Source organism: Toxotes jaculatrix, chromosome 7, assembly GCF_017976425.1.
Source record: "Toxotes jaculatrix isolate fToxJac2 chromosome 7, fToxJac2.pri, whole genome shotgun sequence".
Taxonomy (NCBI): Eukaryota; Metazoa; Chordata; class Actinopteri; family Toxotidae; genus Toxotes; species Toxotes jaculatrix.
The window spans coordinates 20123129-20133903 of record NC_054400.1 but is presented as its reverse complement, the minus strand read 5'-3'; the positions used below and the strand labels follow the sequence as shown (position 1 = coordinate 20133903).

At 41.3% G+C, this 10775-nt stretch overlaps 2 protein-coding genes across 3 annotated transcripts; both read left to right on the top strand.

Annotated features, from left to right (window-relative positions):
- The first annotated feature begins 182 nt into the window (after window positions 1-182).
- Window positions 183-6581, top strand: dgcr6 (DiGeorge syndrome critical region gene 6). 2 transcript variants are annotated; one of them, XR_005894333.1, is made up of 6 exons: window positions 183-548; window positions 685-845; window positions 1065-1165; window positions 1256-1396; window positions 1555-1875; window positions 6571-6581. XR_005894333.1 is itself a non-coding variant. In XM_041043043.1 (5 exons), the coding sequence occupies exons 1-5, from the start codon at window positions 445-447 to the stop codon at window positions 1630-1632; spliced, it is 585 nt and encodes a 194-aa protein (XP_040898977.1). In that variant the 5' UTR covers window positions 183-444; the 3' UTR covers window positions 1633-2805. The 2 variants fall into 2 exon arrangements, 1 of the variants encoding a protein (XP_040898977.1); XM_041043043.1 differs by lacking the exon at window positions 6571-6581 and having other exon boundaries at window positions 1555-2805.
- Window positions 3616-10169, top strand: slc7a4 (solute carrier family 7 member 4). The gene is made up of 5 exons (XM_041043042.1): window positions 3616-3687; window positions 4974-6037; window positions 6141-6847; window positions 6939-7047; window positions 8039-10169. The coding sequence occupies exons 2-5, from the start codon at window positions 5056-5058 to the stop codon at window positions 8254-8256; spliced, it is 2016 nt and encodes a 671-aa protein (XP_040898976.1). The 5' UTR covers window positions 3616-3687; window positions 4974-5055; the 3' UTR covers window positions 8257-10169.
- The last annotated feature ends 606 nt before the right edge of the window (window positions 10170-10775 follow it).

Genomic DNA, 10775 nt, shown 5'->3' with positions numbered 1-10775 from the left:
ATTCTAATTTATAATAGGCTTCCAGAAAATGTATGGTAACACCTTATAAGTATCTGATACCCAGTGGCGTCACTTCTTTGATTCAATGCGCCACCTTGCGAGCACGTTGAGCTACTGCATGCGCTTTTACAGACAGGCATTTCGGCGGCCAGCAACTTGGGGTCCTCTGTGGAGTGCAAGCTAATAAACAAAACGTTATAACCGCACAGCATAAAAACAACTTTCTTTCTGGGCAAATTGTTTTTGTAGCTTTAATCGTGTTTGTGTTTTTTTTTGACGTACATCATTAGATGCAGGCTAGTCTCCAAAACAAAACCTACGTCCGTGTTTCTGGGAATTCTTTACTATAGAAACAGTGAAATTCGCCCAAACTGGAGCTGTTAGCTAGCCGAATGTGTTGACTAGCAACGTCCTGATGTTGTTCTAATTTTTCCCGTTAAGGAGATGGATGGTTATCCCGCTGTCATCGGCGCTGATTCTACAAAACAACAAGAAAGACATTACTACTTGTTGTCTGAATTACAAACCTTAGTGAAAGATTTACCAAGGTAACGTCTCTTTGCCTTCAGGAAGGGCTTCTTTCACTCAGAGAAGTGATGATAGTAGTAAATGTCAGATATTTAGCTATATGGACGATTTATTGACTATATCTTGATGGTTATTGTTGTTTTTCTCCATGATTAGCTCCTTCCAGCAGCGCCTGTCCTACAACACGCTGAGTGACCTGGCTCTAGCACTCATAGATGGCACGGTTTATGAGATTGTGCAGGGGCTCCTGGATATTCAGCATCTGACAGAGAAAAATCTTTGCAACCAGAGGCAAAAGCTGCACTGTGAACATCAAGGTGTGTGCCCTGCTAAACAGAAAACGTGCTCTAACTAATGGGGCCTCTTCCGAGAAGCAAGCTTGTGTCTGGATAATTCCTGAATAAAGCCAGGAATTCCCATCAAATCAAAAACTATGTGAAGTACCAAGCCTCCTTATTGGAACAGGCCCTCATTGTGAGATGGTAATCGCAAATGTTTTTGTGAATGCTTGACTGGTTTATTCTTTTTGTGTGTAGCACTTAAACAAGATCTTGCACGAAAACACAAAGACGCTCTGCAGTCATGCAAGTCTCACAACCTTGCCCTTCTCAAATCAAACCACCAAGCAGAACTCGAGGTAAGGCAGTGAAATCCTAATACCTCTTCTCACTAAAGGGTATTTTTGTATGCATTTTGGTTTACCACTGGTTGTGCGTTGTGTTATTAGGCTCTGGACATTCGTGTGCGAGAGGAACAGAGAATGATGGATAAAAAGATTGTTGTGGAAATGGATCAAAAAGTGATAGACCAGCAGAACACCCTGGAAAAGGCGGGAGTCCCTGGGTTTTATATCACCACTAATCCTCAGGTTAACCGCTATATCTGTCCACTTACTATAGTTAATATTCATTGTAATACCACAAATAGTAAGGTACCATAGAAAACATGCTCTTTGTGATGCTGACAAATTTCCAGCAGATGGCGAAGTATGTCCTCACTCACTGCTCTTCAATCACTGTGTTTCAGGAGCTGACAATGCAGATGAACCTACTTGAATTGATCCTCAAACTTCAACAGAAGGAGTCACAATCTGGATTACTATGAGAAAGATGATAAAGAAGCCTAGTTGTGCCAAAAGAAACAGACGGCATGTGCTCACATTCTAGTTACTGTGAGATTCACAGTGCTTCGGTAAACATGTAACATTGCTGTCTGTCAGAAGCAACAAGTTCAGAAAATGTTGAGCACCTGTTGTACTTAAAGAAATTAAATCACCATCATAAACCCGCAGGAGATGGTTGGTTCTGAAGTATTCAAGTACAAAGTTTCAAGTAGTGAAGGAGAGGAGTAGCAGGTTGTGACAACATAGCTTCTAAAGCACCTAAATGCCATGTCACGCATTGTGAAGTTAGAAAGTTGTTTTTTTTTTTTTTAAAGACACATTTAAGAACACAAAGAGATGACCGGAGATGGCTATAACTGGAAATAATGCTGTGACCTTCCTGCAATGAGATGGTCTCTTCGTAAGTGCCTCTTGATGTCTTTGAAGCAGTCAGCAAACGTTTGAGGTGAAAAGGAAAGTTTCAGTCCTTTGTGTGTACACAGAGACCCAACTCTGAGCAGCAGTAGGGCACTGACATCAAATATAAAGTTGAATTCTGTAACTTTACATGTTGCTTTCAACAGTGGTGAAAATTGTTTCGGAAGGTTGTGTGAAAACCTACTGTTCATTTAAAATAAGCCTTTGGACATTATGAAAAATGGGCGAGGTCTTACTGGCCTCACCTCTGGACGGTGAAGTGAGTGAGCTCCAGTGTTCTTGATCTGTTCTGAGCAGACCCTTGAGGATAGGGGTGCAAATTAGGCCTTGAGTTAACCTCAGTACATTTACATTGATATTTTTAAAATGTCAGTGTTGCTTTATGCTAACTGTCTTACAAAAAATGTACAACAATAAAGCAACTGAATTACTGATATGATACATCATGAACAAAACTCAATATGGACAGTAGCATATTTCTGGTTTTCCATTCACAAATTTCAAACTTTAATAAAACAAATGTTTTAAAAGTTTCTCAAATCATCTTTGTGTGATGTGAATAATTGAACAGAACTGAGTTCTGTAAACATCAATGTAGATCTTTTTCAGTCCTGTTATTTGTGTAGCACTGTGTTCCTCCTTGGAGGCAGCTGCTCCTCATCACTCAATGTGGAACCAATCACAACTGTGCCAGTTAGCAGGTAGCTTGATTGGATACCAGTAAATAAATAAATCTGCAGCTGAGCAGAATCCATGGCTTCTCTGTGTTAGTTTGTTTTCTTCATTTGTTGTAGGTGTTTTTTTTTTTTTTTTTTTTTACCATACTATAAACACATCTCAGATTGGAAACACATGATTTGGTGGTTGATATAGTTATATGTGTTTATTTCAACCCACCTGGACTTTTATTTCCTTATTTATAGGAAATTATAGTCATACATTCACCAAACTGTAAGTGGTCCAGAAGTCTACTGCCAAGCCTCTGACCAGGTCTGACTGCAGGTCTCATATCACATCCATCCTTTTTACACTGGCTACTACCATAGAGTTTTATGACCACATATAAAGGCCCCATGGTCAGGCACCTGACTACACTGTAATTCACTGTGCCTCCATTCTCCATATGGCCTCTTGGGTCTCCTAGCATAGTTTTAATGGCTGTGCCTTGGTAGAAAAGCTAAAGGTGATCAAGCATGCTTCCAGTTTCTTATGAACACTGAGGACACATCCTTCCTTTAAGGGTGGCACCTGAGCCTGTTCTGTGTTGTAGAAAATAGTCTTTACATACTTAAACTGCGCATTTGTCTTGCATACTTCTGATTCTCAAATCTGTCCACGTTTATATTTCCTGACCGCATATAGTCAGGGCCCGGGGACCCCCCTCTCTGGGACCACCGGCTAAGGATAATCTCCTATTCTGCTGTCATATGGGTGGGGCTCAGCGGGGAAGCCCTTACAGCAGGAGTACAGAGGTGACTGCGCCTTTAAGAAGCAGTCCAGGCAGTGCATGTTGCATTTATTCCTCGGCGCACCTTCTGCTCCATCACCGGACGATGCATCCCTGCAACTTATACTCGCCCCGGAGCTGCAGCACAGATGAGCGATTCTGAACAACTACGGTAAAGCGATCGTTGCATTCTTTATTTTACTAGTCTTTATTATTAGGTATCTTTTTGTGGATAAAAATAGGATCACACACGCCTCACGAGTGGAAAGTACGATGTCGCTCTCCAGAAAGGCTGCATCCAGGAGAGAGGAAGTCTAACGCACTAACGATCCTCACTTTGCGTCCGTTTCCATGTTGTTATAAAATATTAATCTGGCATTAAAACGACGCTTATTCTGTTCTTCGTCTGTTCTGTGCACTGTAGGCTGTAAGTCGAGTGGTCAGATATGTATACTTATGATTGTTATTACAGTGTGAACGAGCCGTGTTTTTTTTTCATGGCAGTGGGTTTATTTCTAGAGGGGAATAAAGCGTTACGTAATTATAACGGAGGCATCCTGTTGTCGCCATATGCCTATCGAGGGCAGCAATCAGGGGGATGTATACTGAGTCTTTAGGATGAAAAGACTAAACACATTTTTTGCAGTTAAACAAATGAAAAAAAAAAAAGAAATACAGAATCTACATCCTGTATCGCTGCTGCATTTCAGGCTTTTATTGGACACATCAGCGATGCCTTTTAGATGACGTGGTCTGGCCTTGCACGCACAGTGATGAGCGCCCGTGGGTGCCACACGTTAAGGCCTCTCTGCAAAATCTAGATAAGACAGATACTTGCAGCTGGAAAAAGACCAAACAGATCACAGTATAAAAAGACCCGATGACTCGTGAGTCTAAATATTAATTTGGGATTCTTTTGTATTTCATTTTAATTACCACCACACATGTAACTTCTGGGTCTACCAATGATTTAGGAAATAGTATTTAACCACCCTCAAATTTCCGTTTTGTCACACTTTGTCATTTACAAAATGCATATTTATTTCTTTGTGCTATATGAATGAAAATATCTTAAACGTAATCACTGAACATTTCATGTCACCATTGTTGTCATTAAACAATTATTCATTAATCATTTCCTTAAACATAGAAGCCAATGCTTAGAGGACAATTCTGTGTGCGAAGTGGCTTAGTGTAGATGGTTAGTACAGGACATGTCCATCAGCAGCTCTCAATTAAATGTTCTGAGCCAAACACCAGACCCCAACAACATGTCCAGCTACACAGCTAAAATATGAATATATAATGTATTAAGTTTAACAATTATTCTGTGGTTCTTCCCTGAATGTGGAACACACAGTATGGAGGCTAAACAAGTCTGACCACTTAGAACTGCTGCTGCTCTTCCTGGTGTGATGTATACTTTTGTCAATATTGTGCTTGTACTCTGTCTTGCAGTTCATCTTCATAGACAGGTAATGGATCCAGTGTGAGTGTTACAACATCGTCCTGCCCAGCTGGCCTGTCTAACTCCGTAACTATGGCAACTTGTCCGAGAGGCTGCGCACCAGCGGTGCGCCTTTGTCAGAGACTGAACCGACTCAAGACACTGGATGATGACATGATGGCCACGTCTCTGAAACGTTGCCTCTCAACCCTGGACCTGACGCTGATGGGTGTTGGTGGCATGGTGGGCTCTGGGCTTTATGTCCTGACAGGAACAGTGGCTAAAGACATGGTTGGGCCTGCTGTCATCATATCCTTCCTTTTTGCGGGTTTTGCTTCTTTATTGGCTGCCTTTTGTTATGCAGAGTTTGGAGCACGCATTCCCAAAACAGGATCTGCCTACATGTTTACCTATGTTTCTGTGGGAGAGGTCTGGGCTTTTCTCATTGGCTGGAATGTGATTCTTGAGAACATGATTGGTGGCGCTGCTGTGGCACGTGCCTGGAGTGGCTATCTGGACTCCATTTTTAACCATGCTATCCAGAACTTCACTGAGACACACATAATGCAGTGGAACGTGCCCTTCCTTGCCCATTACCCTGACCTCCTTGCAGCAGGGATTCTAGTAGTTGCCTCGTTCTTCATTTCCTTTGGAGTTCAAGTGTCCTCTTACCTCAACCATATCTTCGCCACCATTAGTATGGGTGTCATCGTTTTCATACTGGTTTTTGGCTTTGTGCTGGCTGAACCAGCCAATTGGAGCCAGAGAGAAGGAGGCTTTGCACCTTTTGGGCTGTCTGGAATACTGGCAGGCTCAGCCACGTGCTTCTATGCATTTGTGGGCTTTGATGTAATTGCATCCTCAAGTGAGGAGGCAAAGAATCCGCAGAAAGCTGTTCCCATTGCCACTGCAATTTCCCTTGGGCTGGCAGCAGTGGCTTACATCCTGGTCGCCACAGTGCTTACACTGATGGTACCCTGGCATTCACTGGACCCCAACTCAGCTCTGGCAGATGCTTTCTTCCGCCGTGGTTACAGGTGGGCTGGAGTGGTCGTGGCAGTAGGTTCTATCTGTGGTGAGTATCAACCTTTAATTTAAATGGCTCTTAGTACACACATCTTCACAGTGCTATATTTTGTGTCATGCTCTGATAATGAGTCTCTGTTCCCCATTTCCAGCCATGAACACCGTGCTGCTCTGTAATCTCTTCTCCCTCCCTCGGATTGTGTATGCCATGGCAGAGGATGGATTGTTCTTCTCCATTTTTTCACGCGTCAATCCCCTCACCAAAGTCCCTGTCAATGCTATATTGGTGTTTGGAATCCTCATGGCCACCATGGCTCTCATCTTTGACCTGGAGGCTTTGGTTCAGTTCTTGTCCATCGGCACACTCCTGGCATACACCTTTGTAGCAGCGAGTGTAATTGTGCTGCGCTTCCAGCCTGACAAAACCAGCTCCAAGGGAACCGCTTCCACATCTCCGAACCCCAATGCTGAGCCTTCCCCTGCCCCCTCAGAGTCTCAGACCATAACTGAGGACAGTGGGGAGTTGAAGCAGTACGAGTCCTTTTCTGACAAACTCCAGTTGGTGGAGAGGCAGAAGACAAGAGAGCGGCGTGGGGTGGGGCAGCTGAAGGCTTACTGGGAACCCTACCTGGGCAGGCTGCTGGGGGACTGTGAGCCGGGCGAGGTGGTGGCCTTCTGTGTGCTGACTCTGATAGTGAGCTCAGTATCCCTCTGTGCCGTGCTTGAATTTGGTAACAAACAGCTGCAGCTGCCGGTCTGGAGCTTCACAATGCTGCTGGTGATTTTTAGCTTAGCTTACATCATCAGCATGGCGCTCATATGGGCTCATGAGCCGCAAACCGACAGCAAAACATTCCAGGTGAGCTGCTTTACAGATTTTAGTTGATTATACAACTCTGATTGAATGCTGTGTATGATTGGAGTATGACTGAGATATTATTCTTGTATAGGTACCTCTGGTTCCATTGACTCCAGGTGCCAGTATCCTTATCAATGTATTCCTCATGATGAAGCTCAGCCCTTTAACCTGGATTCGATTCACTGTGTGGATTGCCATAGGTAAGAATTTTGGATTTAATTTTGGATTGGATATAAGCAATCCAAAAACCATCACCCATCTTTTCCATAGTGTCTGAAATATATTCCTTAAAAAACATTTGTAGCTTAACTTTAAAGCTACTATGCATGTATGGTAAGCACCAGGTAAACAACCTCTTCTCTACACAAACACTAACTTGCATGTTATGAAGGTGATTTGGGTTACTTAAAGGCAGACAAATCCACAGTGCACACATGATGTGAAATGAATGTTATCTCAGTAAGTAGTTTGAATACAGTGTCATAAAACACCTGCCTTCTGTTGCTAGAGAACACATTGTATATTTAGTATTACATCATCAGATTAAACAAACATTTTTTGTCCTCTAAGGAAACACAAGAAGTTTTCCCATTTGTCAGCAAACCTCTGAGGATACACATGGCGGTCAAACAGCTTTGAAGCCCTGTCAGTGAAGGTGGAGGTGGGGGGATCACTGGGGAAGCGTGATTAGCTGCATTAGCTTAAGGCTTGTCTGAACCAGTAAACCATTTAAACCTCACCGTCAGACTGCAGCAAGTTAACAAGATGCATACTCGTGGAGTATTGCACTTGACAGGCTAGGCGTTCTCTCCCACTTACTTCTCCCAGTGGCCATTGCAGAAAAAAAGCATGGGATTTCTTCATTCGACTCAGAGTTAAGGCAGAGCTGAAGCCAAGTAATCAGTATTACAGCAGAGTGGCATGGCTGTAAACTGGTCTTGTTATCTAAAGTATCTGAAAAGGATCAAGTAAATTTGAAAACTGTAACATCAAATCTATTATAACACTATGTTTATGGGTTTTTATAACACTAATGCATTTATTTTGCCCATAGAGAATAAAATATGAATCTTGTCAACATTTCCTAAGTTAAAACTTAGAGGCACTTTTCTCTCTACTCACCTTTGCACAGTGTGGCCCGACTTTTGAGTTATTACAGTTACAAGTGTACCCTCTTGTCCCTTTTCCCAGGACTCCTTGTGTATTTTGGCTATGGGATCTGGCACAGCAAGGAGGGCATGCGGGAGCTGCAGCCCACAGACATGGCCGCCCGGTACGTGGTCCTACCCAGCGGCAGCCTGGTAGAAACAGTGCAGTCCGTCCAGCCTGATGGTCAAGTGGACGCCCCGGCGCACCACATCAACGCCTCCACTGCCTCGACAGCTGAGGAGTATGCAGGAAAGAGATGATGTGTGACCAAGCATAGTCACCATTACAACTGCCTGGTTTTATCTGATGTCTCCCACACATACGCTGTACTAATACTGGTGTACTCTCTGTATCTCACTCCCTTTAGTGTGTGACTGGCCTGCCACAGTCTGTATTCATTGCTCTGCAAATGTAAGCACACCACAGGATGGGATGCACGCTCTCTGTCTCATTGTGAAGCATATTTGTATATCTTGTAAAACTCGAATGTACAGTAGAGAGCTTTATTACTGTCCTGTAAACTTCTTGCATCAAAGTTGTGTTATGTCCTTTAAGACCAGCTTTTTTCTTGCAACCTTGCCAGTTTGTCAGAATCCATGTGCTTGTAGGTTATAAATGGTGCTTTCTTTGTGATAATCTTTACTTTTAGTTGTGTATTCTCAGTTAATGATTTTTTAACACAAATCTGGAGCTGGAAAATCAACATTGACCAAAAAATGTCATTTTGTAGTTAACAAGAAAGAAGACATCCCACTGCACATTTGAAGATATCATCTTGAGTACAATAAGCATCCATTTGTTGCACATTTTGTTAGTTAAGCAGAGGAATGCACAGGCTTTTGTTAGTTTACATTTTCGCGTTTTTCACAAACTCTCCACAGGAGAAACTACAGGCTCTGTTAATGTGGATCCTCTTATAGACTGCCCTGCCTGTAGTGGCTTCTGACAAATTATTTAATCCAGTGTGTTAATATATGTATTTGTTTCTCTGTTATTCCTATTTTTGCTCTCATACAGATCTCATTAGCTTTACGTTTTTTGCATACCTCGATTAGTCTCCGTAAGTAATTTGTGTTCACCTTTTAATTGGCTGAGCAACACTTCAGTGCTTCACTTAATCTAAATCTCATCCCATGACCCTGTCCTCTTTTGTATCACTGATCTTGCACTTGTGCAGGTTTTTCTCACGCACCTTTAGACAGTAACTGTTTCCCCTCTCTCCCTGTTGGCATGAGATTATAAGAAATCAAAGCACATAGATTGTTTAGCTTTTATTGACTTTTTATATTATTAGATTAGATTCTATTGCCATATCACTGATTTCCCAAGAGAGATAATTATATTATTGGATATATATGTTGAGCACAAACCTACTGAATGGGACTTTTCACACGCAGGGTAAAATACTGGCAGACAGGCAGATATTGGTGATGTTAAGCCAGAGATGGGCCTCCGTAATCCCAGCAGATTTGCAACAGTCCCTGTCGCCAGTCTGCAGCTTGACCTAGATCAGCGAAAGGCACACATGTGAGAACGCTCTTATAATATACAGATAACATTCCCACAGCCTACAGTGTCAATAAATGAACATGAGGCTTTGTGTTTTTTTTTTGTTTTATACCCCAAACATGAGTTTTTATTCAGTTATTCCTTTTTTTCATTTCAGTTTGTATTTGCATGTGTTACATAAGAAACCAATGGCCTTAAACATCTTGTAATCAGTGCAGACTGACTTCCAAAGCTAAAGTGGTCTGAATGGTTTAGCTGTTTAATTTATTTATGTTAGATTAAAACTAAAACTCTTATACAGGACTCCATGCTTTCTAATTATTAAACCAAAACACAAACATGGGAGAGAATATACAGTAGGAAGCATTTTGGCATAGTTACAAAATGTTCAAGAGGATTTTGTACAACTTTGCACATCATATGAAAACTATTGTCTGGTAATTTTGTGTCACAGTTATGCTTTTGATGTCGGGGCTGGTGGCAGATATGAATACTGTGGTGCTTTTTTAAGCTCAACGTTTTCTCACCTCTTTCTCTGTCTTTTTTTGTGCCAGGAAGCACAATTACAAATAATCCAGTTCTTTTCTTACTTCTGAATAGTATTGTACTCTGTACTTGCACATTAAGGTCTCAGATCTTTCCGTTATCGTGTATGTCTGTATAAAATGCGACAACTGTGTTATAAATGAGAAATAAATGTTTTGACGCAGCATTTACAAAAATCTAAATTGTGGAGTATTCTGACTGAAGCCTTGTCTCAGAGAATCACATCTTACAAAATTTAAAATACACAAGTTATGAAAATGGTTTCCAAATGATTCACTTTAACACACTTAAATAAATATTCACACAAAGAAGAAGCAGAAAACTAAAACAAAAGACAAACTATTTCAACCTGGACATACCAATACTGAAATAAAATGAAGGACATAATAAAGATTAGAACTAAGATTACAAAGGACACTGAAGTGCCGCTGCCACATTATAGACTTCCATAAGAGTTGTGACATGCAAATTTAATTATTACTTAATTATTATTAAAAATACAAATGGTACATTTCAATTTAAAAAATCTTTAATATTTTACAAAAATACCTAACTTTTTTGATTACTAAACATATTCACACATCACTCCTTTTTCTATTTCCTTCGATAAAAAAAGATTTTACACCTGTTTTTAAAAACTGTAATAGATTCAGATTTTTGCACATCATCTGTTAAGCTTTTCCAAAATTTGGCTCTTTTATTGTTATCACAAATGTAGCACGTG

Coding starts and splice junctions, on each gene's coding strand:
- dgcr6 (XM_041043043.1), top strand. CDS start 445: ATGGATGGTTATCCCGCTGTCATCGGCGCTGATTCTACAAAACAACAA. Junction 846..1,064: donor GCTGCACTGTGAACATCAAG/GTGTGTGCCCTG, acceptor TTTTGTGTGTAG/CACTTAAACAAGATCTTGCA. Junction 1,166..1,255: donor ACCACCAAGCAGAACTCGAG/GTAAGGCAGTGA, acceptor TTGTGTTATTAG/GCTCTGGACATTCGTGTGCG.
- slc7a4 (XM_041043042.1), top strand. CDS start 5,056: ATGGCAACTTGTCCGAGAGGCTGCGCACCAGCGGTGCGCCTTTGTCAG. Junction 6,848..6,938: donor CCGACAGCAAAACATTCCAG/GTGAGCTGCTTT, acceptor ATTCTTGTATAG/GTACCTCTGGTTCCATTGAC. Junction 7,048..8,038: donor CACTGTGTGGATTGCCATAG/GTAAGAATTTTG, acceptor CCCTTTTCCCAG/GACTCCTTGTGTATTTTGGC.